Below are 27336 nucleotides of genomic sequence, written 5' to 3'. Positions count from 1 at the left end.
AAGAGGCTAGAGCGGCAAAAAGGGCTGACAGAGTCTCTGAGTAGAGTTCTAAGCCCTGTTGTCTGGGAACAAGGTTGAAGGGGGTTGGTTGTCAACGCTGGGGAAAATCGTTCGTCGGATCAAGCGAAGGGATTCACTCTTCTAGAAGCTTGGGCTGCCCACCCCGGAGATTGGGGAGGGTTGCTTGGGGGCTTGAGCTTCTCATCTCTGAGTCAGGTTTTTGCTTGACATGACACCTGATAGCCGTCGATCACCCTGTGGTCAAAAATAAAACCGGCGAGTTTTAGCTGGTTGAGGCTGACTGGTACTGAGTTGGTGCGAGCGCGAGTTTGCACGAGTCTCTAGTGTCTGATTGGCTGAGCTGGCAAACATACTGCCCAACCGTTCTGGAAGCTATGGGGACGCCGAACAGCTGTAATATAGTAGGACCAAATTTCACCACTGGCAATCATTCATGCGTTCATCTGAAGCCTTACCTCTATGTCCTCTAGAGTCCACACTGCACGTGCCACATGACCTACTTAATCTTTGAGTTTATCGTGCTGTGGATAGGCTATGGAGTACTGGAACTTTGAAGCGATTGCAATGGAGTTGCTCGACGTTGGGGGTTATCGCTCAAGAGGCAACGAGTAGATGGTCTTGGAGCTCTGCTGCCGGAACGGGTTTTATTTCCAAAGGGATCGTTCTTTAGTACGGATAGTTGACGAAACTTTTGAGAGTATTTGGCGTCTCTACTGCTTCTACCGCATGAGTACGGAGTAGAGTACTGACACGAGGTGTTCTGGCAGGCTTTGGTACGTGCACCCGCACCGCCTCGCCGCCATGATCGGTGTAATTTACAGATTGATCTACACTTTTCTTCAGTGCCCGTGAGTCTTGGCGCCAAGCGGCCACACTCTTCAACTCTCGGTTTACTCCGAGCGAAGTTCCTTTGGCTCAACATTGCGGTCATGTTGTATTGTTATAAAGGAAAGCCTGCCTGTATGTGAATGAAAACATGAATAGTCTCACTATCCAAACCACAGTCCAGTCTTTACCAAGAGCATTCCAGTCCTTACCTTCAACTTCAAAGCCCAACACTCTCTTTAAGAACCATCGCAACCATGCAGATCACTCAGCTCTTCTCCGCCGCTGTGCTTATGGCTTCCGCCGTCGTCGCCAACCCCACCCCGATGCTCGAGGCCCACGGAACCGGCCTGGAGCGCCGCGTGCCCAAGACCTCCGGCGCCGCCTGCATCAAGGCCCCTCTGAGCGCCGAGAAGGACTTCTCCTACTACACCTTCACCATCGACGCCGGCGTCAAGGCCGCCGCCGCGCAGGCCGGTCTCACCAAGATTGGTGTCCGTCAGCACTGCAACTCCAACGGTGGTCCCTTTGGAAGTAAGTTTGATTCTCGTCCTCCATCCTTACCCAACCCCCTGGGCCGGATGCAATTCTGCATTGAACCAAAGTCTCTAACAAAACCTCCCTAATAGTGTGGGCTCAAAACACCGAGAATTGGGCCTACGTCCCCCTGGACAAGTTCGGCCCCGACCAGAAGTACAACGTCAAGGTCAACCGCTGCAAGAAGGACTTTGACCGCCACGTCTGGAGCTACAGCGTCTGGCTGTGCAACAACAACAACTGGTGCGGCACCACCAACTGCGGTTTGGACCGTGAGATCTGCCCTGAGCAGAAGACCAAGGCGGTCAACCTCAACGACCCCCTCAAGTGGACTTGCTCTGCTTAAGCAGGGGATCGGACCGCTGCGCCTAGTTGAATCATACATATAGACACTTAGATACTGGTCTTCGACACCTTTGGTGTCCATTTTGGAGTCAGGATAGCGTTGAATTAATGCATTTCAAATACCATGACTCCAACTCAACTATTTAAGTGTCCTCCCTTTACCGTATTGACCATCCGTGGTCACGACAGTGAATTGCCATGATGAGCCAGGACGCATCCGTAATTGGTAGTAGCATGCGATCGAATATGGTGATGTGCGTAGCGTTCGCAGTTTGATGAAGAACTGGAGAGGATCAACGGACTCAATGTCTTTCTCCCTAGAAACCAGTACCGTCTTCCGCGTATTCAACCACTCTACAATCTAATCAACGCTGGACGCGATAGAGGGAAACCTAGCGCAGTCTTCTCTAGAACTTACCACTCGAGAAACCGTTGACCTCGCGGTGGTGAACTTTATGCGTCATTCGGTAAGCAGCGATGTGCTCGTTAGTAACCTGTGCACGGATGCGACTGAGAAAATCAGCACACAAGAATAGAGGACGAGAATAAGCTCAGAACAAGCTTACCCGCTATTTAAAGTAGCGAATTCTTAATCCCTCATCAGATGAAATAGGACAGATAGACTTCAGATTCTCGTTGGGATGGCGCGGATTCGGGATGCGGGGCGACTAACATGGTTCCGATGACAGTAATAAGACAAGCACATGTTCCAGAAGACTTGCAGGAAAGTTGGTTGAATCTTTATTACGAGTTGTACGAAGTATGTCGGTCCTCCATACCATCAACAATCCTAGACCAGCGCTTATTGTATCTCTATCGGTTCTAGATCTTCCCAGTATGCTTCGATGTCCGGTGTGGCGTTCCTCTGCACCCTCCCAGCTTCCAGTGTAAAGTGTGTCTTCCCCAGCATGTCCAGCCAGCTATTCATACTTCTGGCACGGTCGTCCTCGCCGAATCCAGCAAAATGGATCAGAAAGTCGCCGCGTCTCGTCTGCCAATCCGAGAGCCCCTTTTCGTCATTCCCCTCGAGATAGTTCGAGGCCTTGAGGCTGCCAGGATACGAGTTGAACCAGGTCTGAGGTACCATTCGCACCCCCTTCTTGAATCTCTTCTCCTTTATCAGTATCTCCATGGCACTCTGCTCTGTGAATCGGAGCTCGGTGCCAGGTCGAAAGTGGCGAAAGGCCATGATGGCGCTGAAGAGCTCGATGGCCCATTGGCCGACGCGCAGAAGAAAGACCCCGTTGTTGAGACCATTCCAATCGTCGGCCGCTATGAGGTGTACGTCTTCGTCTTTCGGAGTTGCTTCGTGGGCCTTCGTGCTGGCAGCAACTCGATTAAGGATTCGGGGTGGAAGGAAGCTCGATATCGGACGGCATTGGTCTAGGATTATCGTGTCGCGGTCGACCCAGAAGAGCCATTCGGTCCGTTCTTCTGGTAGTTTGAGCATCTCATCGAGCAGTAGAGACAAAATATAGGCTGGCTTGTTCCATAGGTCATCTACAACAGGCGTACACATGACTTCGAGCCCATTGCCATGAAGTGTGGTATGTAGAACATGTGACTGTAACGCGTTCTGATAGTGTTCTCGAATGTTTCCAAATTGTGCCGTCACGGTGGTGATTCGAATGTGGGATTTTGGGTCGTGGAGGGAAGATCGGCATGATGACTGTAGAAGTTGAAGGTTTTCTGACAGGTCTGGGGAGAGCTGCGGGAGACAGCCAGCCTCCTTTGAAGGTCGAAGAGGCGAGGTGGCGGCGGCGTGTTCGAGAGCTGTGGTAATAGACACCTCATAGTAGAGAAAGATCGTACGAATAGAAGTAAGAATGATGACGGTGACAAGTAGAGTCTTGATGAAGATGGGAGACAGTACAAAGGAAAGAATTTTCGGCTGATACATAGTGAGAAAGGAGCGCATTGTAGATTTGATTTCTGTCGATACTCTAGAAAATTGTTGAGCCTGAACTTTCTCTACTTTATATCACATCATCACCGAAGACTTTGTTACGATAGATCACCCAGCTTCCGCGGTGTCGGTCCATGTTCTCGAGATCGATACATGGCGTCTTAGTCTATGCCTGAATTAGAACTCGTGTTCTCGACATCCGCGCGGTCATCTGCCGAGTGTTTCTCCACGATAGCGCCCTTCGATGCTTTGTAGCGGCTCTAGGTGGGATAACTCGCCGGCCTCAGGACCCATGATTTCCCACCTATGATAGGTTCAGACATTATGAAAGTTGGTTGTAAAGTTGGTTCTTTCGGAGAATTTAGAGATTCATCCCTGTCACCAGCCCGTTGAAACTCTGCGTCAAGTATTTAGGCCTAGTTTTTGAGTCACAAATAACCGTAAATCCCTTCCAGGTCCTTCTCGTATGCTGCTCCTTTTTGCGTGGAGACACACGTGTAACAAGGGTCTAGTGGGAAGGATAACAAGGCTATTACGTTGCAAGACTTTTGATTCGGATCGCTCCGAATTGACTTTGGAGAGGGCCATCCACACGACTTTCTTTCCTATCCGGAGAATTCTTCGCTCGACATGGGCTCTCTGGTCAGCTGTGTGATACCATGATGGGACGGAACCGAAGGAGAAGGCGGAGTAACAACCACATCAATAATAGACCAAGGGCCTCGTCCATCAAATCAGGAAGATCTCTTATTTTGGATGGGAATATGCGCCATTGAAAATGTGGGTTAGATTGATAACAGAACACGAAGCGTACCCAACCCTGTATACGCGGCTTGTGTGGCTTAGCCCGAGTTTGCCAAAAACTTCAGTTCAAGGGCGCAATACGAGCAAAAGATCTGATTAACTTTGTTATCGGGGATTCAATCTGTTCATCTTGAACTTCGACTGATTAAGAATCTCATAAACCATCTTTTCTTTCGGGTTCTTTTCTTTCGGGTTAAAGAGAAGAGTTGCCAATCCGACGGAAGAACATACTCTTCCAGATGAGAAATTGATAGTTGATCGCGAAACTATCCGAGGAACTCCGAGCAACTCGCACCCCATATCCCCACATCATCAGAAGCGAAATATTGGTAAGAAAAGGCCTTAAACTGCTGCCTAGAGTACGAGGGGAATAATATCACAGTTAGGTTTCCGACTGGGGCAGTTGACTTGGTAGTCTCAGCGTACTGGGTTACTGGATGTAAAGAGCTTTCCGGGTACCGAAATCCGAGCCGCATTGGTGGAGAGCTAGAATAGTGCGGGCAGGCTCTAGCACAAATACAGGCATTTCAAGCGACCGAAAATCTTTCGCGGGTGTTTTGCAAACATAGTGATGGAGGGTCAATTTCGCTACATGCGACTTGGATGAAGACAACCCTCCCCTGACAGGCTATCACAGGCTTCAAGCGTGATGTACATCAAAATGTGGATATCCACAAGGTAGAAATGGCTCGAGCCTCTTTTCTGGCTTTGTATCTCAGCTTACAAATCAGATGAAGCATCCGGAACTACTTCCAGTAGATGAACGCGCAGGAGAAGAAAGCGGTGTACGTTGCGCTTGCTACATCAATCGAACCGGAGATTCAGGACTCAGGACTGAGGTTTGCCAGGGGCAAGGGCTGCCGAGGCGTACCTCGTAGCTCACATCAACACGATACAGCCAGTGGCCGTCCATATGGCTGTCAATAGGTGTACGACGCAGGGAAGAAGCTCACAGAGGCCGACTGCTGTTAGGGTCTAGAAGATGAATTACTGAAATCTGCCCTTCCCTCGAAGTGTACTCTCAGCGCTCTATATATACCTGAGCTGCTCCTTTGCTGCTTGGCCCTCATCCCAATGCCCCTTATGCTATCCCCTATTTGGCGAGGCCTGACAATGGGCTTCTCCACTTCAGCCATCATGGCCAAGAGTCAGAGTTTGAAACTCTCGGAAGTTATGCGGCTGCTGGTTTAAGCGGTCTCTTCCCTGACGAATCAGAGCAAGTTAATAATTCGTATCAAGAACAGCGAGATAACATTGAATTCGGGCCTCGAAAACTGTCATGAACCGGCCATCGGGGGTGTTGATCTACCGTCCCCGCATCATGTCACTGGACCAGTTATTATTCAAAGGAGCCCAAGGTGGCTATCGAGAAAGGCTGTTGATTAACGTACGCATCACCCTTCAGTATCCTAAGCCCCCTTACAATTTTGACTCCATCATAGTCGCTTACCGAATAAGCAAGCGCCCCGTTGATAAAAGAACTAGGTATATTGAAGACTACTTCACGTTGTCGAAAGTTCAAGGCGTATCGGTTATCATTACAAGATGAAACAAAAACTCAAGGCCTCATTCCTAGATCCCGGAATCGTGATCCTCCACCTGCCATGTAACTTCTCAAGCTAAATCAATCCGAATAATTCGCATTCTCTCATTAATGTCTCTCCCAATCTCGACTTTAACGGACCGCTATGCCCTTTCTCATCTGTATCTTTCCCCCTCAATGGGGGCGCCGATCTTTCTACTTGAGAAAGAGCAATGTGGCAGCTCAGAGCCAGCCTCAGAGCTGCCCTTAGACACCACACCCCAACGCAATGACTTTGTCCACATCTCTGGCTCCTCATTCAGCGCCGGGTGGCAGGCCGCGGAGATTGCAGCACTGCAACTGCCCGCCACTGGTATTACCCCGTAGCGCAAACGACGAAACCCCGACGCAAGAAGAAAGACAACCATAATCGTGCCTGCCACAATAACGCATATAATGCCGATTGGTGACCACCCACAGGACATGATGTTACCGTAGGATGTCCTTCCAGGAGGCCACGTTTCAATATTCACCAGAAAAATACTCTGGGAAATAAGCCAGTGTAGGCCGCCAGAAAATATAGTGAGCGGAAGAGAGTACCGGTAGGGGAGTTGGAGGAAATATGTCTGTCGCTGGTCTCCTTGGCAATGGGAAGAAACCCTCAGACCTTTCAATTCTGTTCCAAGCCGATCCCACTCAGTGATGAGAGATAAACTTGTGAAGATGGCGTTGTAGCTGAAATAGATCATTGACATGATGACTTGTGGGGTATTGGCAACTAATACGTTGGTAATGAGGGTTTCGGATTGGTAGCTTAGCGTGCCGATGTCCAGAATTGTGTCACCGTGGGCTTTCCCGAGGCCGTATTTTTTTATGTCCGAATCGCCGACTTGATATTCGTTGGCACGCAATCCTATGATTAGCAGCGATGTGCAGACGAGGATGGCCAAGAACCATCTAATATCATTAGTAACATGTTGGTAGAGACATACGTCATGTGGAATACTTACAAAGCTATCGTGGTCATCCATCGCAAGAGGCTTCCCGCAGCGAATTTACGTCGTCGCGTCGAGTGAAATTCTTGCGGATCGCAGCTCCAGCCTAACTTCCTTAGGCTTGACTTCGTTGAAAGGGCCATAGCCTTCGTGTGTCCATCTCCATCCTTCAAAAAAGACACTATAGCATCACCTATGGTTAAGACGGGCCTTTCGGTGTTTCCATATGCTACAAAAAGCATCAAGAGGCCCTTGATCACATTAAGGGCAGTTACAGTCCAGCATAGTACGCTACTGAAAAGTAACTTGCAATGCTCATCTGTTTTCTCACTGTAGCAGCCTTTTACTACTTTATTGGTTCCCACAGTCCAGGTGGCATCGCTCTTGATCTTCGAGAGTTTCTCATCGCAGGAAGGTCGAGTCCACTGACGTTGTGAATCTCCACAGATCCAGTCAAATGGATGCTCTACTTCACCATAGTCAAGTCCGAGACGGGCTACACCATGGAAAGCCGTTCCGTTGTCTACCACGACGACTAGATCACCACGCGAAGACTGGAACGCAGTTCCGTATTCATCGAGGCATTTTCGGGTGTCTAAATAAACAAATTGCGTGGTGTCTGTATATATTCTCGGATATAGATGGGACGGTAGGAAGCCAGGAGCTAAAGACATGTCGTCTTCATCGAAGTTCTTCACACTGACCGCGTAAACGTTGTATAGATTCGTTGAAGTTGAGGTGAAAACAACTGAGTTGAAACTGCGGAACCGTCAGCCATATGCCAATACACAAGTGCAACGTCACCAAGTTACCATACAGCAGATGTAATGGGAAGGAGGACATTGCCAGGAGACTCCAGACAATCTTTCTCTTCCAAGCAATCCTCCAAAAGTTCCGGATACTTGGAATGCCAACATCGAGCCAATCATTTTCGGCATGTGCGGCATCAATTTCCTTCCGTGTCGGCGCAATTAAGCATTGCATACAGTAGTTGCTTCCAGCTAGTAAGACCGTACTGATGATGTTGATTGCGACGTGGGCGCCTGTATTCCAACTTTTGATTCTCTGACACTCCCCGCTTGCAATAATGCCAATACCAGGGCGTACGACTCCGCTCGGATCATCGCTCGAGTGTGTCGTGGCCCAGATAACAAAGGATAGATTGATGATGAACGTGAGGAGTGCGGCGGCGGCGAAGACAAGTGCACTCCTTCTCCAGCGGCTTCGAGGAATGATCCCTTTCCCTCTGCTGAAAAACAACATGGTTGCCGATTTTGAGTTCCACGGAGTTGCGGTTGATTTGTGAAATGTATGAGAGAAAAGAATTCCGACGAAGGGATGGTTGATAAAATCAAATATAGCCCGGCTACCATTACGCGAGGGTTCCACGGAGAGTTATGTCCTCCTCTCCTCTGGGCGGCCTCCATACTTTTGAGAATCAGGCTACGATCTTCCTCTCGCGCTACGTAGTCTGTTGCCACCCCAATTACAGTATTTGGCTTCAAAGGTCCTCGGATAAGGTACGTTACCACGAACCAAAGAGTGAGGTAGCATCTGCCCTGAGACGGCCAATTGAGAATCATCTACCCAAATAAGCAGGCCAAGGTGCATGCCTGGCCTTCTGCTCCGGGCCATATTCTGTCGCCCACTCTGCATATCACTCAATAATCAGAAACTCCCCCCCTTACAAGTCATAGAAGGAGACAGCCTCACCAAAGGGGCCAAGGATCGAGGAAGGGTGTGTTACGACACGAACAACACTAAGACTTGATCCTGCCCGACACCCTCTCCTCTGCGCCCGGCGATACTGGTCAGTTCCTGGTCTCCGATAGAGGTGCGAACATTGCGGCCGGAGTGGGTCTATCAACTTGCAGCCGCCGGCAACAAAGCAGGTAGCCAGCCACTCAGCTGGTGATGGTTGATACAGGCAAGTAGCTTACGCAAAGCTGTCGCCAAGAAGAGTGGCAACCTGTTGACGTGAGGAGAGGCAGGCAGGCTGGCCCAAGTTGTCAAGTTCGGGCCAAAAATACACTTATTGTCGTCGCACAAAACAACGTAGGAAGACGCAGCTGACGTGAGAAGCACTTTCAAAATATCACCTCCTACCTTGAATTTCTTTTTCGACGTTCCAGACAGAGCAGAGGGAACCCGCAGGATTTACGCCCTTTGCTGTCGAGATAGGTCCAATCACAGCCCGCCGGGGCGGAGAGGACGGGCGGAGCGGAGGAGTAGGGAGACTTGGCAGCTGAGATAGATCAATAGGTATTGCGTGGACTGCATGTGTGGGACTCGGCATTATCGCATACTGAGACGAGACAACTCCGGTGTTCCTGTCGTACAGACTTGCCCCTATCAAGCCGTCCCCGAGACTCATTTGATAGGTAATTGGGTTTGAATTGGTCAATTTGTCGATTCTTTTCGACAACGCTGGAACAACGGCAGGCGTTAAAGCCGTCAGTCAACAAGCAAGTGACCGCGTACATAGCGACTGTCTCCAAGGCTGGAGTTAGGCTCGGAAGCCAACGCTACGTTCCGGTACCCCTGGCAGGATGACAAATTTACCAGCCCTACAAAGTCTCAACAAGTTCAAACTCGTCATCTGTCATGACTCCAGGGCAAGAGAACTTCATATTTAGCACCCGAGTGTGTTGCCCCTCGTGCCCGTATACGCAGGCCAAGACTCTCTACTTACTAGCACCTGCTTGATGATGTTAGCTGCTTCTCTCAGTTTTGCTAAGAAACTTCCCCTGCATCAGCCACCTAGCATGGGTTGAGCCTGACCATCCGTACCATCTCACGTTGTCACTTTCCAATTTCAAGCAGATACCTTGGGCGAACTTGACCTCGTCCTTTTCCCGTTTTCCGCTCCAGGCACCTGCCCAGTCTACTTTCGACATCTGTCTTATGTCCAACGCCCGCCCATTTCCGTGTGCTCCCACCGGCCGCAAGGCTCTATGACGTCTGTGGCCGCTCGCGAAAGATACCAAACGCCTAGCCCTATCCAATTTGGGGCACAAGAAACAATGGCTCATGCGAAATACTCCAGGCACACAGCCTTCTCGATCTTGAACTCATAGAAATATGGTACTAAACGATGGGTAGCACAACAGATCCATGCACAGCCACAGTCCAAGGGTGAAGAGAGGAAAGCTAGACAAAATTGCGGCTTAGGAATTTCCGTCTCTAGAATGTGATCAAAGTATGTTGAGAATAACTGCTCGAGATGAAGAAGATTGTATCATTCCGCCTTCCGCTCTATCCTTGTCTTTGTTCTGGCTTTTGGTACATCTTTGCCATTAGATAGTGGACTGACCTGTTGACTGGCTGAAAACGCTTGTGACACTCTGCCAATTTGGCCGCGGAGTAAGGATTCTCAAGGCCACGTCCATCAGCGAAGCGGCGGGAAAGCTGTGCGTGAGAACGAGCATGTGCCATAACCGAATCACCGCAGTAGAGTGGCAAATCGAATCCTCTCTCCTGCATCGGAGGCTAGTTCAGCCGTGCGAAGTCGAGGAAGGGGCTAGGTACATGGCCTAGGAGTTAGACGAAGTCGTTTTGAGCGGGTGTATTAGGAAGTTTCCATCCGGTATTTTCCCTCAATTGCTAGAAGGCATTAATATATCCTCTATACGTACTTTCAAATCAAATACTAAGGGATTATATACTAACCCGGCGCTATTTCCCTCATATTCGCCCACGAATGAATTCTAAATAGAGCAGGATTAGAGAAAGACTAGAGACGGCGATATTAGAGATAGTAATACTAGAGATAGTGATACTAGAGATAGTGATACTAGAGATATTGATACTAGAGACAGTATTATTAGTGACGGATATATGATATTATCTAGTAGTTAATAAGAGAAAGGCTGTATTTTAAAATGTAAAACAATCAAAAACATAAGGTACTTCGAGGAAGTCGCTAGTTTAAGAGACTCAAATCTTAAGGATCCGAACATTATACCTACTTGGGTGTACGTTCAGCTCGGGCACGCGAGTAGAGGCGCTCCCCGTTAAGGGGTTAGCCCCCTAAGACACGTGCCGATGGTTGGGCTCCAAATAAGGATGAACTCTCGATTCATCCCTACCCGAGAGATGATAAATGATCTCATCTATCAACCTCCACACGGGATTGACGGAAAACAATCTGAACGCTTCAGAGAGAATAGATGAACCGTCCCCCTCTCGAAACCAAAACAACAGGAGCCACCCAAGCTTTCAGACGGGCAGACATGATACGACAGTCAAAGATTCACGGTGATCACTTCCTCAACAGCCAGGATTGCAAGGCACTGGACAACTCTCAGATCCTCGGAAGCAAATCCACAAGTTGTTGGGCTTGCTCTCATCGTAAGCCTGAACAAGACGACCAGTGAACCGACTAGCGGGATCGGATGAAAGGTGCCAGTTGGAGGTGGCATGGGACCTCAAGCATCTCCACAGGGACGAGTCTGCGCCGCAGACTCTGCACACCAGGTACGTCACAAAAAGTTGGTTCCAGATCAGAGCACATGTTCACTCATTGGTCCAAGTGCAACCCCACCAGTCGAGCTCATCCACGAGACACTGACTGATGGCCAGATAAACTACTAATAACAAATAAGGTGCCCGTGGGCTACCTGTGGGTGATGTGCCACCAAAACTGAAATCCTTTTCCCTGAACGTAAAATTCCGACCGCCTGTCCTTCAGGCTTTTCCGACCCACGCACGCCCATGTCCTTTGCTAGAAGCAGGTCGCTGAAGTAGTAGAGTAGGTATGTACACTTGACCGCGTACCGCAGAACAACACAAACAAAAAGGCCGTCGGCCACCCGCCTTCATTTAGCGACCTGGGCCGTGAAGAGAGTTCTTCAACAACTCGTACATCTCATTGTCTCCGGGAGAGTAACTATGGCCCGTCATGTTAAGAGAGCCATGTTGCTGCTGGTATGCTTGGTTGGAGGTGCTGGACCCGCTGCCGTAGTTGGCGGAAGTAGCACCTCTCGTGGCATAGCCTCCAGCGACATTGGCTGGCGTGAAAGAAGTGTTAGGTCCCGAGCCAAACCCATACCAGTTGTGTTGGTCCGGCTGAGTTGATTGCTGTTGCGTCTGGTTTGCGTAAGATCCATACGATTGTGTCTGCTGCGGCTGCGACTGTGACTGCTGCTGTTGAGGCTGCTGATTTGCGTTCCGAGAGGACGATCTTGGCTGAGTGCTGCTCGCTGCTGAACTTCGCATGTTAAACGACTGCAGGGAGGACGACTGCTGCTGGTTCGTCGACGGCTGTTGAGCGTAAGTGTTCGCTACCGCTGCGGTGTCGGTGTTGGCATTATTATATGATTGCGCGTTGCGCGATTGGGATTGGTTATTATACAACTGCCCGGACCGCGTGTTGTTGCTGGATGTATGCGCAGTGGTGCCGGTCCTGTCGTAGTCATACGAAGGGTAGGTAGATGTTGTTGCAGATGTATTCTGTGCCGCATAAGGCTGGTAGGCGAGTCTTGTGGTGTCCAACTCTGTCGAGTTATTGCTCTGGCTCGAGTGCTTCGTATTGTAATTGTTGTAGTTGCTCAAGGATTGGGTATCATTGTAAGTTGCTGAGTCCATCGTCGCTGAAGTCAATGGTTGGACGGTATGATGGGACGGTGTTGCACGGGGTTCATTGACGGGAGTACGAGTGGAGGCTCTCTGTCCAGCTCGACTCTTAGTTCGGGCTGCTTGTACAGGGGCCTGGAATGGCGAGACCTGGGCCGGGGTGACTGTTTGCACTACTTGAGCTGCTTGCTGAGTCGGGGAACGACGGTGTTGCCGTTGTTGCTGTGCAGCAACATGAGCCACAGCCTGTTGCGTGTTGCGATAGGATGTTTCCTGGGGAGCGACCGTGGTCGCAGCCGGCATCTGGGTCGAACTTCGCGGCCTGTGTTGCTTAGTCGTCATGGTAGGCGAAACTGTGTTCGCTGTCCGGGGAGGAGAAATGCTTTGGCAGTTTTGTGCGTAACTGGGAAGAGGAACAGGGCTTTCGGCCGTGGGCTGATGCGGCTGTCCTGGTCCGGATGGCAAACTGCGCCGTGAAGAGATCCTCGTCGCTCTCGGGCTCTTAGCCGAGGGTTGGGAGTAATTGAGACTCGACATTGTGTCATTGCTGGCGGTTGTATAACTGTTCGCATCTGTACTCGGTTGAGTGTACGTTGCCGTGCCGGTAGGAGACGGTTGCGAAAAGCTCGTGGAGACTGCCTGCTGCTCTGCGTAAGTTGCGGTGGCAGAAGGCTCGGGGTATGATGAGACACCGTGTGACATGTTCATATCGTTGGAAGCGGAATGGGTATAGGTCATTTCGTTTGGCCCATCATTGAAGTAGTCCTGACTGGGAGCCTGCGCAGCAGGAGTGAGCATATTGGCAACTGGCATGTTTGAAGTGTAGTCGATCGTCTCAATGTCGTCCGGTTCTTGTTCTTCAACTTCGATCTCAGGCTCCGCCGGTTCGGGCTCGGCTTCAACCTCGGCCTCGGCGTCGTCATCGTCCTCCTCGTCCTCCACTACATCTGCAGACCTTTCTTCCTTTTTCTTTGGTGGCATTTTATTAATCAGGGGATATTGGCATTCCACACCCTGCTCTTCACAAGAAGCGCACTCAGGCTTGGCGCGATCGCACTGGAACACATTAGTCTCTCTGACTAGACAGCTCAACGAAACAGATTCACGTACCTTGGCCTTTGCTCTTCTGCAAGCAATGCATCCACCTCTCGAAATCAGCTTCATCGGCGTGCCTGGGGGTGCCGGAAACAACTCCACTTCTTCCGCATCTTCAGCGGCCTTCGACTTTCGAGGCCGCTTCTTCTTCTTTCCTGAGGCTGGAGATTCCAACGTGGCTGTCGTGACAGCGGCCTGTGCTGTTTCCTGCTGAGGCGTGGGTGACGCGCTGGTCGAGGACGCAGCGGCATCGTTGGGATGAACGATGCGGAGTCGCTCAGCACCATACTTGACCAGCATGGCAAGTGACTCTTTTTGAAGATCCGGAGATTGGTTGGCAAAGATACTGAACTGTTCCGTAGAAAGACTCTCGGGATCTAAGCCGCTGTCGCTGAGGAGTCTGATGGCGACCTCGCGGCGCCTAGCCGCTTCGCCGGGGGGCACATTCAGCACCGCATGTGAATGCACTCCACTTTGAACAGCGGCATCCGCCTTGGTCTGAACAGTGGTTGTTGCCTCGCCGTTGGTAGTGTCTCCAGCTGCTTGTGCGTCCTTTGCGGCTTCAGATTTCCTCTTCCTCTTCTTCGGTTGAATAGGCGTCCCATCTGGATTCAACGCCTCGCTCTTCCTCTTTCTCTTTGGCTTTGGCTCAACAGGCGTCCCATCCGCATTCAAGGCCTCGCTCTTTCGCTTCCGCGGCGTTTTCGCCTTCTTGGACTTTTCTCCCGCGGGAATGAGAGGTGCTGGAGGTGCTGCCGGAGGAAGGGGTTTGAAGTGCTCGATCATCTCGCCCAAAGTCTTGTGCAGAGGCGTGTGTTCGTACTTGACGTTGATGGTTCGGGTATTCTTCGAAAACGCAACGGTAAGCGTCCCGCGACAGTCGAAAGCTGGTCGGGCTAGGTGGCTGTTAGCAAATAAAACATGCGCGCTCGAAGACGCAATATCCTACCCTGCATTTCCGGCTCAAGCTCCTTCTGACTATACTCTCCTATGATAATCTTATTTGGTGTCTTCTGATGTTGCCGGTTCCAAGTCACGAGAGAGTCTTTGCAGTTGTAGGTGAAGGACCACCCGTACTGGCCGCGCGAAACTTCTCTGACGACCCATGTGCTCTCATCCACCACAGAAAGAAGCCCAACAATATGCTTCGCCACGGCTCTCTGCATCACGGGGTTGTCGTGGGGCTGGCTGATGATGGTGTCGTAGGCGCGTATAATCTTGACGGTTTGACCTTCGACGACCTGAGTTCGGAGGCCGCTCAGCGCTGAGTCGATATTTTCCTGCGCATCGCTGTCGCCATCGCGAATGGCGAATTCGAGGGTAGAGGGCACTTCAAGTGTGACGGAAAGATGTTCGCATCGTGTGGGTGTCTTCTTTCGATCGAGTTCGCGACGGAGTTGGGCGGGGATGTCATCGGGATGCGCAATTGACGGCTTATTCCTCGACGCGCTTCCGTATGAGGGCGTGAGGCCCAGCAGGGCCTCAGCCATGGTCGGCTGCGGCTTCCGTCTTTGATCCCTATGGATCGACGCGGCAAGGCCGCAAAGTCGCGTTTTCGCAGTGGGCGATTGTTGGGTTGTGACGGAACAACGTTGGAGAGAGCCGAGTGACGCTTTGGTTGGAGTCGTTGGCTGGTATAGAGGCTGGGGGCGCGAAAGCGCGGTTCCGCGTCCTTCAGAAGAGTGGCGGGGGGGTTCCCAGAGTGGATAATGGGATGGGGTGCACGTAGCACCTCCAGCACTGCTACTTGGACTTGGCTGCTGACCACTTAGCATTGGCAAAGCTTAAGGCACGGTTCCCGTAAACATACCTTATTAGTCGCTTCGTCGTCAATCTCCATTTGGTGAGTAGCTCCGATAGCAGTTGCCAACAACGGAGTATCTCCTGATACCGCCGCCATTTTATGATGCTGCGGACAAGGGGCGGCCAAGGGCGAGTGAAGTGGCTCGTGGAACCTTTTTCTCTTTTTTCTTGCTAGAGCTATTTGAAGAGCAAAAATTGACAGACGAGGGAAAGGTGACCGTGGAAGAAAGGTTGGGGTGCTTGAGAATATGGAGGCGCGAAAGCCTCACGTTGGTGATGCGAGACGAATAGTGTAAATGGCAGGTCGCCAAGTGGGGGAAACGTAGGTAAGTAGGCAGAAAGCCTGACACTCGCAAGTTGAAGTTGAAGTCATTCAGCAAAGCCCTCTGTGGATAAGGGAGCCTGAATGATCGTACAGCCTCATCAGCGAGGCTTCGACAATCCAGTAATTATTCATATCCCACTCCTTCCTCGAGGCACCTACCACTGAGGCAATAAGCACCTGAACTTCTAGACAAGAAGTGATTCGACGCACACACACCTCCCTCAGAAGAAACATCGGCCTGGATGCATCGTTCGTCTCTGTTACCTGGATCTTGCCGCCTCATTATCAATTCAATACCGTGCGATCATGAGTCTTGTCAAGGATATGTGTATGACAGATTTGGCCATGAGTGTATTCATATCAGAGCCGTAACCTTTATTTATAGCCTCTATCTCAATCGTGCTACGTAATTTCACTAGCAAGGCAGGCGGAAGCAGACGAGTGGGATTATAAAATTCTCATTTGTGACTACGTAAAAAAGGGCCAATACCGAGGAGGCATTGAGTTATTAGAGAGAGCTCATACTCCCAAGGGTATCAATGGTATACAAGTGACAGGTAAAGCACGAGCTTTAGTAGTAAATCTTCTCGTCCCAGATGGGAGGTCTGGCGCCCTCAGAATCCCAAACAAGCTTGTTCTTCTCATCCAACGTGCAACCCTCATCGGTGATAGGGATAATCTTGCTAGTCTGAGCAATCTCGTACTTGGAAACACCGGCGGCGTCCTCAGGAATCCAGAGAAGAGGAGGCAGGCTTGAGACTGAAGGTGGGTAGTAGGCGTTATCCTGAATGTTGCCAGGGTACATCTCGTCGATCTGTGTGGGGTCGTGCGGAACAAGGTTGCGAAGGTGAAGATAGTCGGCAAAGATCCACGGCTTGAGGAAGCGAGTGACAATGTTACCGCCCTTCTCAACAACATTCTCGTCACCTCCAGGGGCGAACTTCTTGATGTTGGGGATCTTCTTCATGAAGCCGCTCGAATCGCCGTTCTGCTCCTCAGAAACACCTCTGCCGGAATCCTTGCGGTCGATGCCCTCAATGTCGGCACTCAGCGACTCTTCCTCGACCTGCAGGGATCTGGGAAGAGTGTACAAGAGAGGGTCCAAGACACTGTTCAGAGTGAGGTGGAAGAGGATGGAGAAGATGAGGAAGACGATCATGAGGACAAGGGGTCCGAAAGCCTTCGACACGGAAAACAGACCCACAAGGCAGATCTCTGCCAAGTAGACACCAGCAAAGAGCTGCTTGAGGGCGCGGGGGTACAAGAGACCCTTGGTGTCAATTTTGGTGTCCGTAACGAACAGAATGTTGTAACGGTAAGAAAGATAGAACAAGCCAATGCCAATGGTGGAGAAGAACAGCATCAGAGGAGCGATAAGAGCGTAGGTGATGCCTGGTTAAAGTTAGCAAGAAAACTAGGATTGAGATGAAGTGGAGGAACTTACTGATGACAGCAATGGTAGTGTAAACAGGGAGGACGCTTCCCCACGAGATAGCAGCAAGAGTGGACCACTTGTTGTACAAAGCTCTGGGCGTGTTGGTGAGGAACTTCAGAATGGCCACGAAGATGGCAAATGCAACCACCTGGGTCAAAACACCGGTGGCGAGGGTAATACCCTGGAGGATGAAGTAGCTGACGTAGAAGCTGGAGGACTTGGGAATCGCCGTGGACAGGGTGCTGAAGATGGAGCCCGGGTTGTTGGAAATTGCCTGAATGGTCGCTACAGCAGACGAGGAGACAGTCGTAATAAGAAAGACCTGAATGAGCTGGAACCAGTAGTACGCGTTCTGGGTGAAAAGCTCGACGCGGGAGTTGGAAGGCTCGCCAGAAAGCTTGGCGCAAAGACGCATGATAACCGGCACCAAGGACATGAGCACAGCCAGAGCCACACTGGGGAGAAGGCCAGAAACGACGCCCATGATGACGTCGGGGATCTTGTCGAGCCACGTAAGGAAGGAAACCTTCTTGAGATACGAGACTTGGGAGATGATTCCGACCACTGTGACGGGAATAGCCCAGAAAATGATAAGTGCGCTGATGAAGGCAATAACAGCATAGCGACGGATAACGCGCTGCCACCAAGATACTCTGAGAGACTTCCAGATGACCTCAGTAGGCTGGATACCAATGTACTTGGGCGTCATCTGAAGAGCTTGGTGATGAGTGGTAACCTGGTAAGCAGCCTGGGCGTCGGATTGAGTGTAGAACTCTGCGAACACAGCCGGAACTTTCTTGGCCTTTCCAGCACGGTAGTCGGCTTGAGCGGCATCGACGGCGGGAATAAGGCGCTGGAGCTCGGAACGGCACCATTCAATGGTATCAACCTTCTTTCCAATGAGGCCCAGGGGACCAAGGCGGTGGGTAGGGCGCTTCTTCTGGGGGATCCAACGAGCAGCGGCATCGGAAGCGCCAGCCTCGGTGTCTTGAGCCGAGGGAGTTTTTTCAGGAGCACCACCCTTCTTGGCAGCCTTGAGACGAGCGGCATTTGCCAACTTGATGAGCTTCACCTGGGCCTTTTCGAGCTTCATGGCGACCTTGTCACGCTCCTCAACGAGATCGTCCAACTTCTCAGTGTCGCCAGTGATCCAAACTCTCTTGATCGAGTCGCTGAAGAGTTTCTTGAACTTGGCTTCATCAAGGTACTCGTCGGGGACTGATACGAAAAGGACAGTGCGAGACGAGATTCGCTTAGAATAGGTGGGCGAAAGCAGGAAAGCCTGACGCAAGTTGATGTAGAAGATGCACTCGCGCATGATCATGTACATGACGAAGCCATAGAATAGCCAGCCAATGAGAGCATGTGCGTACAGGCGGTTGAGTCCAGAGGAGGATGCGACGTCGATGTTGCTGTAGGTCAAGATGTCGAGCTGCTTGGCGGTGCCTCCGCCGGTAGCATTGACGGGGAAGAGGACCGGCCATGTCATAACAAGGCCGACCAGGCAGATGGTGGCACAGATGCGGAGGAATCGAAGGAAGAGATAGGAATCGAGAGACTGGTGCTTGAGGGCGTAGACATCAGGTATCTTCCAAAAGTGACTAAACCAGTTGAACAAGCCACTGGGCAGACTTGGTGATCGCTCGCTGTGAGGCAGTCAGGATTTGAGACTCATCAAGACACAAGAATTCCCACGCACCTCTCACGCAAACTGCCAAGATAAGTTCTCGGGGCATAAAATCGCCTTTGGCTGCGGCGAAGGATCAAGAAGATGACGAGGTAGACGCCGGCAATGGGAGCGCAGACGGCTAGAGTACTGACGAGGCCGGAAATGGAGCTGCCCGAGGTATCGTCGAGAGCCTCGCCGCGGTTGGACTGGCCGCCTTCGGCATCGCCAAGACCCGACATGATGGCGTCTAGGCGAATTGAGACGCCTGGTGGTCGTTTCGGTTGTTGGTGTTTGTGTGTGTGCTGGGACAGAGTTGAGTCGAGAGAGAAGACGCGAGGTCAAATACGGTGGGGGTCCCTGGGGCCAAGTCGGGTATTAAACAGGTAAGGGTATCGAGGGTCGTGTGCGATCGTGGAGAAACTCAGACAGGCGAAGGGCCGTGGACACTGAAGTCTGAACCTGAGCAGCGGGTGGGAAGAGAAGAGAAGGTCAAGGGACAGGGGGTTAAAAAAGAAGCAGTGGAAGGGGGGAAGGGTGGGGGATGATATGTGTGGTGCGCGTTGTTGAAAAACCGGGAGTTGGGAAATGAGACGATGGGTTCGTAGCTTGTCAGGATGCTGGGATGGGCCAGGCCGAGCGTCGATCAGTTACACAAGCGACGAGGTGCCCAGAGCTCTGAGGTAACTGATTGCGCGCTGGTGAGGTGAGGTAGTGCGGTGCGCTTGCGGGCGATGGTTTGCTGTGGTCTGGCCTTCTGGTGGTGCGGTGTGCTGCTGCTTTGGATACTTGGTGCAAAGCTGCAAAGGGGGTACGTCGAACCGCAAGAGAAGAGCAGAGCAGAAGAAGCAAATAGTGACGTGACCGTAAAGTGATGGTAGCTTGGGGGAAATTGGGCGCGTCTCCCAATGTCTCAGTCCCGTTGTGCTGAAAGGAGGTGACGCCACAAGACAGCACTAGGGGCAGTGTTAGTCTATCTTTTCGTGCCCCCTTCTATTGCCTATGATTGCTGCTGTTGCTGTCACGACTGTTGCGCCAGCTCAAGTCGAGTCTAGTGTAGCTAGAACGATGGAGATGGGGGAGTAGAGCATGGAGGGTTTCTGGGGATGAGAGAAGGAATTGTCGATCGAGCCGAGGGAGCTTACCTTCGATGAAGCGATGAAGGGCTGCAGGCAGGAAAGAGGTTGGTCACGACGCAATAACAAGCAGATCTTGGTGGAGAATGATGGGCAGACCGACAGATGGATGGAGTCGTTGGATAAAGTCTGTGGCAGGAAGTGATCCACGAGTCGTAATGCCTCTTGACTATCGAATGTCTGCAGTCCGATGTCTCTATCTGGACAATGCAATCCGAAAGCTTGAGATGAATAATAATACCCTTGATCCGATGAGGGGTCGTCGTCGTCCCTTATTCTTATTTTCAAAGGGTCCTCTCTCTTCTCAAACAAGCCCTCCCACTGACCAGGAAGGAGGCACACAGGGACGAAGCATGAGAGGGAGGCCACCGATAGATTCAAATTGAGACCCCCAGTTCGGCGTGGCCTAGAACGGGTTGTCACCCATTCCACACTGGTATGCCGCTGGTGCACGACACACACCAGCTGAAGACAGCTACATTGGGCCCTCCTCTTGGACCACCGTCAGCAGTGAAGGCCGACTGGGTACTGCTTGTTCATGCAACCGAGTAAAGCCTCACCTCACATGCAAAGCTTGCTCCCTCACAGTGCCGGGACAGATCGTGTTGGTGGCGCGGGCAAGGGGAAACGAGGCGCGGAGGTGGTGTGTTCCAGGTTGAGCTGTCGGCAGAGCCACCGTCTCAATGGACGCTGGACGCGCCGCAGGGTTTGGAGTAGCTAGCAAAATGCCAGCCAATGTCAACTATGACGCAGACACGCAGCGCCAATCCAACTCGACCAAGCCCATGCACCTTGCAAGTGCATTGTCTTCTCTGAGTGCACACCAGGACTGCAGGTAGGGAGAAGTACTGTACTGCACTACTGCGTAAGCGTGGTAAGAAACATAGGAGTCCCTTCGTCCAGACAGGGGCTAGCTCAATGTGAATGTGCCATTTTGGAGGCAGGAAGAGGTGAAGCCAAACCTGCAAACCTGCACCTTCCCAACTTCTGGCCCCACTTCCATCTCAAAGTTGGGCATGGAAAGTTGGATCCCCTGGCAGCTTCCTGGTGTCGATGCGCCTGCCATCCTGGGAACAGAAACGCACCTACCACCCGGTGGGTCCCTTTACAGCCTATCGACAATTCCTGGCCACTCGAGGTGAAGTGGGTCGGCTGAACACCGCATGCGACGCTTCTTGATTGGCCGACGTCTTTCTAACTGGAAACCATCTCTCACGATTCAACGATGCCGTTGCCGGTTTGTGGGCACTGCCAAATCTTTTTTGCTTACTTTTTGATTAAATCTTTTTTTCTTCTCAAGCTAGGTACCGTATTCTTCAAATTCTGTACCGAACTCGAGGGTCTAGATTGCCATCCAGTAACAAAAGTCCGCAAAGTATGAATACCTACACAGTTGTGGTTTTGGCTCCCTCCCGTCTGCACCTTCCCTCGGTGACCTCCAGAGGCTCAGACACCATCAAGGTCCGTTCATTCTGACGCACCCAAACATTCGTCGCTTGTCTTTGGATGCGTTCATCTCTTTGACTTCAAACGGTCTGGTATGGTCTTCACTCTAATCCTTACAAGTCGCATTTCCTCCTTCCTCTCTACCGCTACCGACCTGTCCTGATTCACGCGGCTCACTACCCGGAAACACCGTGGTCCACCAGCCCTGCCGTCCGCCGACAGCGTCGCAGCCAACAAATGAAACCCCCGGCAGACACCCAAAGTACGCTGGCTGAGATTCCCGGTTTTCACCACTTAAAATCTCGACTTTTATCCTTCCCGCTGCAGGGCTCGTCGCGGTTTCGCAGGGTCTCCGGCCAATTGCTGCGGGCGGTGCCACATCAAACCCCATCAAACTGGCCTTCAGACGGCCAACTCTTGAATATTCAGACCTCCATTTTATCATCCTTCACGGCATCTTCCCCGACCACCGCCAATTCTTCCTCGAAAGTTCTTGGCCCTTTCCAACGTTTGAAGCCTTTTTTGACCCGGCGACACGGCGAGCGGCACGAGTAACGGCAGCCACCCGGCACCAAACCTACCGAGTGACATCAACGTGCTTGGCTTGGCTTCCTCGGCCGAGTGAGCGACGTACCTACCAGAAAATACCCCAATTCCGCTGCGCCCACTGACGCAATGCCCTCATGATTGTCCATGCTATCGACAAGCTACGCACAATCCAGCATCCACTTCCGCGCGGCTCTTGCGCATCCCGTTCGAAAACGTCGATAACATGACAGCCCTCAAGATACCCCAGAATAGACGGTTTACACACCGGCCGGCAGGGCAGCCCTTCGTAGGCGTCATCGAAAATGCCATGCCCGTATGGACTTTGGTATTCGCGCACCTCCAAATCGCTATAGCTCTGTGACCCAACGCACCGGTGGTCTTGGAAGTCGGGGCACCGAGACGAAGGATGAATGATGGGATCTGTGCCACTTACCGTCTCTCGAGTCTCGACGAATGCTGCCAATTTCCTGCTCTGGAACGCTTCGCTGGACGCCCACCCATGTTTTCTTCCCTAGCGCCGATGGTCGCCCACCCCAAACCGCATCCGGACGTCCTATCAACCTACATCGGCGCTACTCAACCAGAAAATCTCAAATCCTCCACAGTTTGACACCCGTCCCCATGCTACCATTGACAGACCATCACCTCTAAGATCCCTGCTCGGCTGACGAAGGAAATTGTGTCTCCGGGAGAAACGCTCATGGTGGACCAGCGGCCAGTCGAGCCCAGGGCCGGTGAGCCACAACACCACGAGAGACAAAGCCGCACCGCCTGAGAATCAAGACAATCCACCAGCCATTACTGTAACATTATATCTACGTACACTGTACTCCGTACTCTGTACAACGTTTGACGACAGTAGCCGCCCGTGGCCCTCTAAACACGGCCTACTGCCGGTTGCACCGTTCCGAGACATCTTTATTTGTTTCCAGCTTGCGCGCCAAACGGCCAAGGACGCGCATTCTGGAATGCCACGACGCCGATGACAGGTAGGCAATGCCGCCAACTATGCGGCATCTTCCCTGGCCGAAGAGTGATCAGCCCGATCAGGGCAATCTGCAGTCCTCAGCATCATCTGCATGTTTACAACTCATCAGCCTGCATAGCTGGACATTACTGCACCTCTTGCAGGTTCGCTTCCCACGTGCGCACCCGCAAGCTGACCAGCCGCATTTCGACCGGCCCAGGCCCCCATACCGCACTCGACCCCTTCATCAAACATCCCGGACGACTTCGCCTCAATTCCGGACCTCTCCGTTGAGAAATGAGAAACGCCAACCTAGGCGGCCGTTCTAAACTCTATTTGAAGGCTCCGTTCGGGACTACGCCCGATAAACAACCATTGGCGATACTGCTAAGCGACAGGAAAGCACACTTGCCGATGACCGAATGAGACGAACTTCAGCCTGGTTTTTAGACTCATGACTACGCCTAGAGCCGGTCCAGCTAGTGCTGCCTGGTCGAAGCTATCCAGAGGCCGTTGACTGCACATGGCTTTACAGTTCCGATCCCTTCGACACTTTCAGATATGTGGTCTGATCTAAAATACACTTTCCCATATTGCTGAAGTGACGAGGCTTGTCTTTCCGGAGCAAGAGTACATTACATGCCTTGCTACTGAATCCTAAAGTATGCATGTGCCTAAGGGCGCCAACATTTGGGCATCTCGATCTGCAGGACGATGGTCACGTTGCTCCAAGATGACATTGTCTAGGTGTTGTTGCCTGCCTTTTCAACGAAGTCGGTTGAAGTTTCATGGTTCATTTTCTCAGTTCTTATTGCTCATCCTTGCTCAGACATTGTAGACAAGTGACGATCTTGGGACAAAGGAAGGATGCCGCCTTCCCCTAGATTAGAGGATGATAAAGGCTGTCGTCTCAGACAAGACATCACCTCCATACTCTGGCAATGAAGGAAAGTCGCATTCATATGCCATGAATGAGAGCTATCATTGTTCCCGACTTAGACCAACATGAAAACCAAGCGCAGCTATTGTTTGTCTGATCAATGTTGAACTTGCCATTGGAAACCTTTCCATAGTCTCTTTGTTCCAATGATTCCATCAGGTGCCACCACTTTGAAAAGCCCATTCCTTCCAATCGATAGCATTGATAATAACTCATTGCCTCAAAGATGGCCTTTACCGGTATCGTCACGTTGTTCAACCTTCCATCTCATCAGCTGGCTTTCCCACTGCACACCGGAGTTTCTCTTGAGATTGACACTTGACCAAACTTCTCATCATGGCCTCCTTCCAAGCTCGCCTGCCAAAGACACCATATGCCGACGCCTACCAGTCTCGCTACATTGAGGAGATCCTTTGCCTAGGTGGCGGGAATGAAGACGCTCCAAACGGTCCATATGCCGAGATGGATACCGAACTTCTGGGTCACGTCAACTGCAGCTATCTCTCAACACATGGACACGCGCCTACGCTGCTCGCCCTCAAGCAACACGCGCAAGCGCTGACCATCCTGATTGCCCAGCTCGCGCCGACATCTCAGTACGCCGAGGTGGACAATGAGAACAACAACGAGGGCCGCATCCAAAAGTCGTTTAGAGACAACGAGGCCTTTGACTGGCTCAACGACTTGCAGAAACCATACACAAACGACGACGAGTGGCACAACAAGCCCCTGACCGACCTCATGAACCTGATCCAGCACGAGTCCGACACCCAGGGCACCGTCCACCACTGCCCCCTTCACGAATTCAACGAAGACAAGGACAAGCGGACCAAACCCCGCCCCTACGCCACGCACACCGCTCTGGCCTCCCACGCAAACGAGTGTCTCGAGATGCTGGACCACGAGTACGGCGCCACGGGCGGCCTCCTCTCCCTCCTCCCGACCAACGAGGACCGCGACTCGGACGAGATGGCCGCCGTGCGCAATAGTCTCCTCGGCCAGTGGCTCCTCTACACCCAGCACCTCGTGGCGCGCATGCACGACCTCGAGCTCGGCTACGCCAACGCGCTCGACGTCACCGCGGGCGAGGCCGCCGTGCCGATGCAGATGCTCTCGAGGATGGGGCCGGACGCCGCCTCGGGCCGCGAGGTGGCGTATCCGCAGGACAAGTGGATCCTCGCCAACGCGGGCGACGACGTGTTTGACTTTTTGCACCGCGTGCTGGACAGGCAGGAGGCGCAGATTGAGCAGAAGAGGGAGGTGTGGGCGGCGAACGGGACGCATGGGGAGCGCATGTGGAACGAGCAGCGAGGCGGGGATCTCTATGCCCGCGGGCTGGTGTTCTACGACGTCAAGACGAGGTATTACAGGCTGGCGGGCAAGGGGAGCAAGAGCACCATCTTCGTGCTGCCGGCGCACGGGGAGCACCCGGCCGTGCAGCAGACGCGGCGGCTGGAGGTGACGCCGACGGTGGTGTCGGTGGTGGCGCCGACGTGGCCTGCGCGGGTGTCGGACTGGGAGAGCAAGTACAAGAACCAGCTGGACGAGGCGACGCGGATGGAGATTCAGAATCACCGGTTGACTAGTGCGGGCGAGGCGATGAAGGAGCACAATGAGATGTTGGCGACAGAGCTCGATAAGGCGAGATTCATGAACGAGCAGTTTGAGAAGTACTACGGGCGGTCCGAGGTGGCCGAGGGGCCGAGGATGTTGGAGAGAGCGGTGTCGATCTTGCAGAGGGACGTCAAGGATAAGGCGGATGAGATTACGGGGCTGTTGAATATGGTGAGGGAGGTGAGGGATAAGTTGCCGAATCAGTTTGCGGGGTTGTTTGATGATTTGTTGGAGTTGAGTGAGGAGGAGGAGGAGGTTACTGCTGATGCGGGTGGTGAGGCGGCTGAGGAAGATGTGGTTTGACTGATGTTTGGGTGGTAAAGTGTGTAGATGAATACATGGACGGGGTTGTACAAGTATGGAGTTTGATAGATGGTGTTTTCTTGAATACGTGGTGATACAGAGGTAAGGTGACCTCGTTGAGCATCATGTTACTCAAAGGTCCGCCAGTTGCCACATGAATGAGAACCCTTTTTTTTTCGCCAAGGTAGGTAAGGTACCAACGATACTTGAGGTCTGAATTCTCTTAAGTTGACCAGAGCTGGTTGGATTTTGGGAAAGCCAACGCTTTGAGAACGTATCTTTGAGCAAAATGAATTTTCTTGTGAAACAAACATAGCTACGAAAACTCAACCTAGAAGAGCAGCATGGATAATGGTGATGCGAAGGGAAGATCAAGTACTTCGGATATAGAGTTGTCAGATAATTTGAATAGCAGTAGGAGTAGCAATGGAAGCTCAGCTAAAAAAGAGCGGCAGAAGCAGTGGCAGCAGAAGCATTGGTAGTGATAGTGATTCTGAGGGAAGGGAAGTATACGCAAGACCTCCAGATGTAATGAGAGGCAGATCATGTTGCCACCCAGTTGAGTGTCTAGGTGACGCGGAGATAGGACCGAGATGCAAAAGTCGCGCAATCTGGAGGCTGGAGGTTGGACGGAGATGTCTTCTGTTTTTGCGGTAGTGTAGCTTCAGATGAGTTACCTTAGCCTGGTTGATGAGGCAATGTAAGACAGATGGACGCACGTAAGGGGGACCCTTGCATGATTCATACAACCACTTATTCGCATTGTCACGTTGAACATGTGATTTATTAACTTTTCCATTCAGACCGGACTCATGTGGCCATATTGCTGCAAGTGACAATAGTCCCACCGAGCATCGACAGAAAGATTGAAACAGACACTCGAGAGATAAAACCGTCCGTCGGTCGTTCGCGAATCACCGATGGCCCCCCAGTCGAACAAAGAACGGCAGCAGGGATGTACAATACACCTAGTCCCGATTGGGGATGACGCACATCAGTCAGCAGGGGTCCGCCGTAGCCGAGACCCTCCCACCCAGCGGGGCGTTGCCCCAGACGACGGTCTGACAGTTTGCGCTGCCGCCGCCAAAACAAAACCCTCTAAAGCTTGGAAACACTCACACGCACGCGCAGTCGCACTCACGCACCCAGCGCACTTCCTATTTGCAGGCAACCCTTGACCGGTCTAGCATCCTCGATCGGGGCCGACCTGCCCGCGGGTTCCTCATGATGCCATACCGCGGACACTAATTGGCCCATCTGCCTATCATCCATCGGTGCTAAGCCTGCGGCGCAGATTGAAGACTTGGTTCTAGGCTTCCTAACCAACCCCTCTTTTCCCGCTCATCCTTGGCTCTCGGATTTCCCAAGTGCGCGGCCCTTTGATAGACGTTCGTTCGGGTCTTGTAGGCGACTCGCTCACACGGCTCGCTGCCTTTCAGCCTTCGTCTCCCTCCCACCGGTGCCAGTCAACCGCCGCGGCGCGCCGCCAAAACGACCCCTCCTCCGTTGCCCCCCTGCACATCGAAAC

At 52.1% G+C, this 27336-nt stretch overlaps 9 protein-coding genes across 9 annotated transcripts; 4 read left to right on the top strand and 5 right to left on the bottom strand.

The window, feature by feature from the left end:
* Nucleotides 1–1103: 1103 nt before the first annotated feature.
* CPAR01_04793 (uncharacterized protein) lies at nt 1104–1729 on the top strand (the record flags this gene model as incomplete). The annotated part of the gene is made up of 2 exons (XM_060489073.1): nt 1104–1380; nt 1476–1729. The coding sequence occupies 2 exons, from the start codon at nt 1104–1106 to the stop codon at nt 1727–1729; spliced, it is 531 nt and encodes a 176-aa protein (XP_060353279.1).
* An 801-nt stretch (nt 1730–2530) lies between these two features.
* On the bottom strand, nt 2531–3628 carry CPAR01_04792 (uncharacterized protein; the record flags this gene model as incomplete). The annotated part of the gene is made up of 1 exon (XM_060489072.1): nt 2531–3628. The coding sequence occupies one exon, from the start codon at nt 3626–3628 to the stop codon at nt 2531–2533; it is 1098 nt and encodes a 365-aa protein (XP_060353278.1).
* Nucleotides 3629–6136: 2508 nt separating this feature from the next.
* On the bottom strand, nt 6137–8218 carry CPAR01_04791 (uncharacterized protein; the record flags this gene model as incomplete). Its single annotated transcript, XM_060489071.1, has 3 exons — nt 6137–6917; nt 6971–7714; nt 7773–8218. The coding sequence occupies 3 exons, from the start codon at nt 8216–8218 to the stop codon at nt 6137–6139; spliced, it is 1971 nt and encodes a 656-aa protein (XP_060353277.1).
* A 3558-nt stretch (nt 8219–11776) lies between these two features.
* On the bottom strand, nt 11777–15524 carry CPAR01_04790 (uncharacterized protein; the record flags this gene model as incomplete). Its single annotated transcript, XM_060489070.1, has 4 exons — nt 11777–13585; nt 13640–14520; nt 14574–15381; nt 15435–15524. The coding sequence occupies 4 exons, from the start codon at nt 15522–15524 to the stop codon at nt 11777–11779; spliced, it is 3588 nt and encodes a 1195-aa protein (XP_060353276.1).
* Nucleotides 15525–16323: 799 nt separating this feature from the next.
* CPAR01_04789 (uncharacterized protein) lies at nt 16324–19095 on the bottom strand (the record flags this gene model as incomplete). The annotated part of the gene is made up of 3 exons (XM_060489069.1): nt 16324–17144; nt 17197–18833; nt 18887–19095. The coding sequence occupies 3 exons, from the start codon at nt 19093–19095 to the stop codon at nt 16324–16326; spliced, it is 2667 nt and encodes an 888-aa protein (XP_060353275.1).
* Nucleotides 19096–19465: 370 nt separating this feature from the next.
* Nucleotides 19466–20187, bottom strand: CPAR01_04788 (uncharacterized protein; the record flags this gene model as incomplete). Its single annotated transcript, XM_060489068.1, has 2 exons — nt 19466–19846; nt 19999–20187. Coding segments are annotated over 2 exons (570 nt in total), but the record flags the coding sequence as incomplete, so codon positions are not given.
* Nucleotides 20188–20672: 485 nt separating this feature from the next.
* On the top strand, nt 20673–21131 carry CPAR01_04787 (uncharacterized protein; the record flags this gene model as incomplete). The annotated part of the gene is made up of 2 exons (XM_060489067.1): nt 20673–20824; nt 20930–21131. The coding sequence occupies 2 exons, from the start codon at nt 20673–20675 to the stop codon at nt 21129–21131; spliced, it is 354 nt and encodes a 117-aa protein (XP_060353273.1).
* A 391-nt stretch (nt 21132–21522) lies between these two features.
* On the top strand, nt 21523–21990 carry CPAR01_04786 (uncharacterized protein; the record flags this gene model as incomplete). The annotated part of the gene is made up of 1 exon (XM_060489066.1): nt 21523–21990. A coding segment is annotated over one exon (468 nt), but the record flags the coding sequence as incomplete, so codon positions are not given.
* Nucleotides 21991–24227: 2237 nt separating this feature from the next.
* CPAR01_04785 (uncharacterized protein) lies at nt 24228–25808 on the top strand (the record flags this gene model as incomplete). The annotated part of the gene is made up of 1 exon (XM_060489065.1): nt 24228–25808. The coding sequence occupies one exon, from the start codon at nt 24228–24230 to the stop codon at nt 25806–25808; it is 1581 nt and encodes a 526-aa protein (XP_060353271.1).
* Nucleotides 25809–27336: the final 1528 nt, after the last annotated feature.

The sequence above is a fragment of the Colletotrichum paranaense genome, assembly GCF_030867605.1.
Source record: "Colletotrichum paranaense strain IMI 384185 chromosome Unknown Scaffold_3.1, whole genome shotgun sequence".
Lineage (NCBI taxonomy): Eukaryota > Fungi > Ascomycota > Sordariomycetes > Glomerellales > Glomerellaceae > Colletotrichum > Colletotrichum paranaense.
The sequence above is the reverse complement of the archived record's forward strand: the minus strand, read 5'-3'. Positions and strand labels throughout refer to the sequence as shown.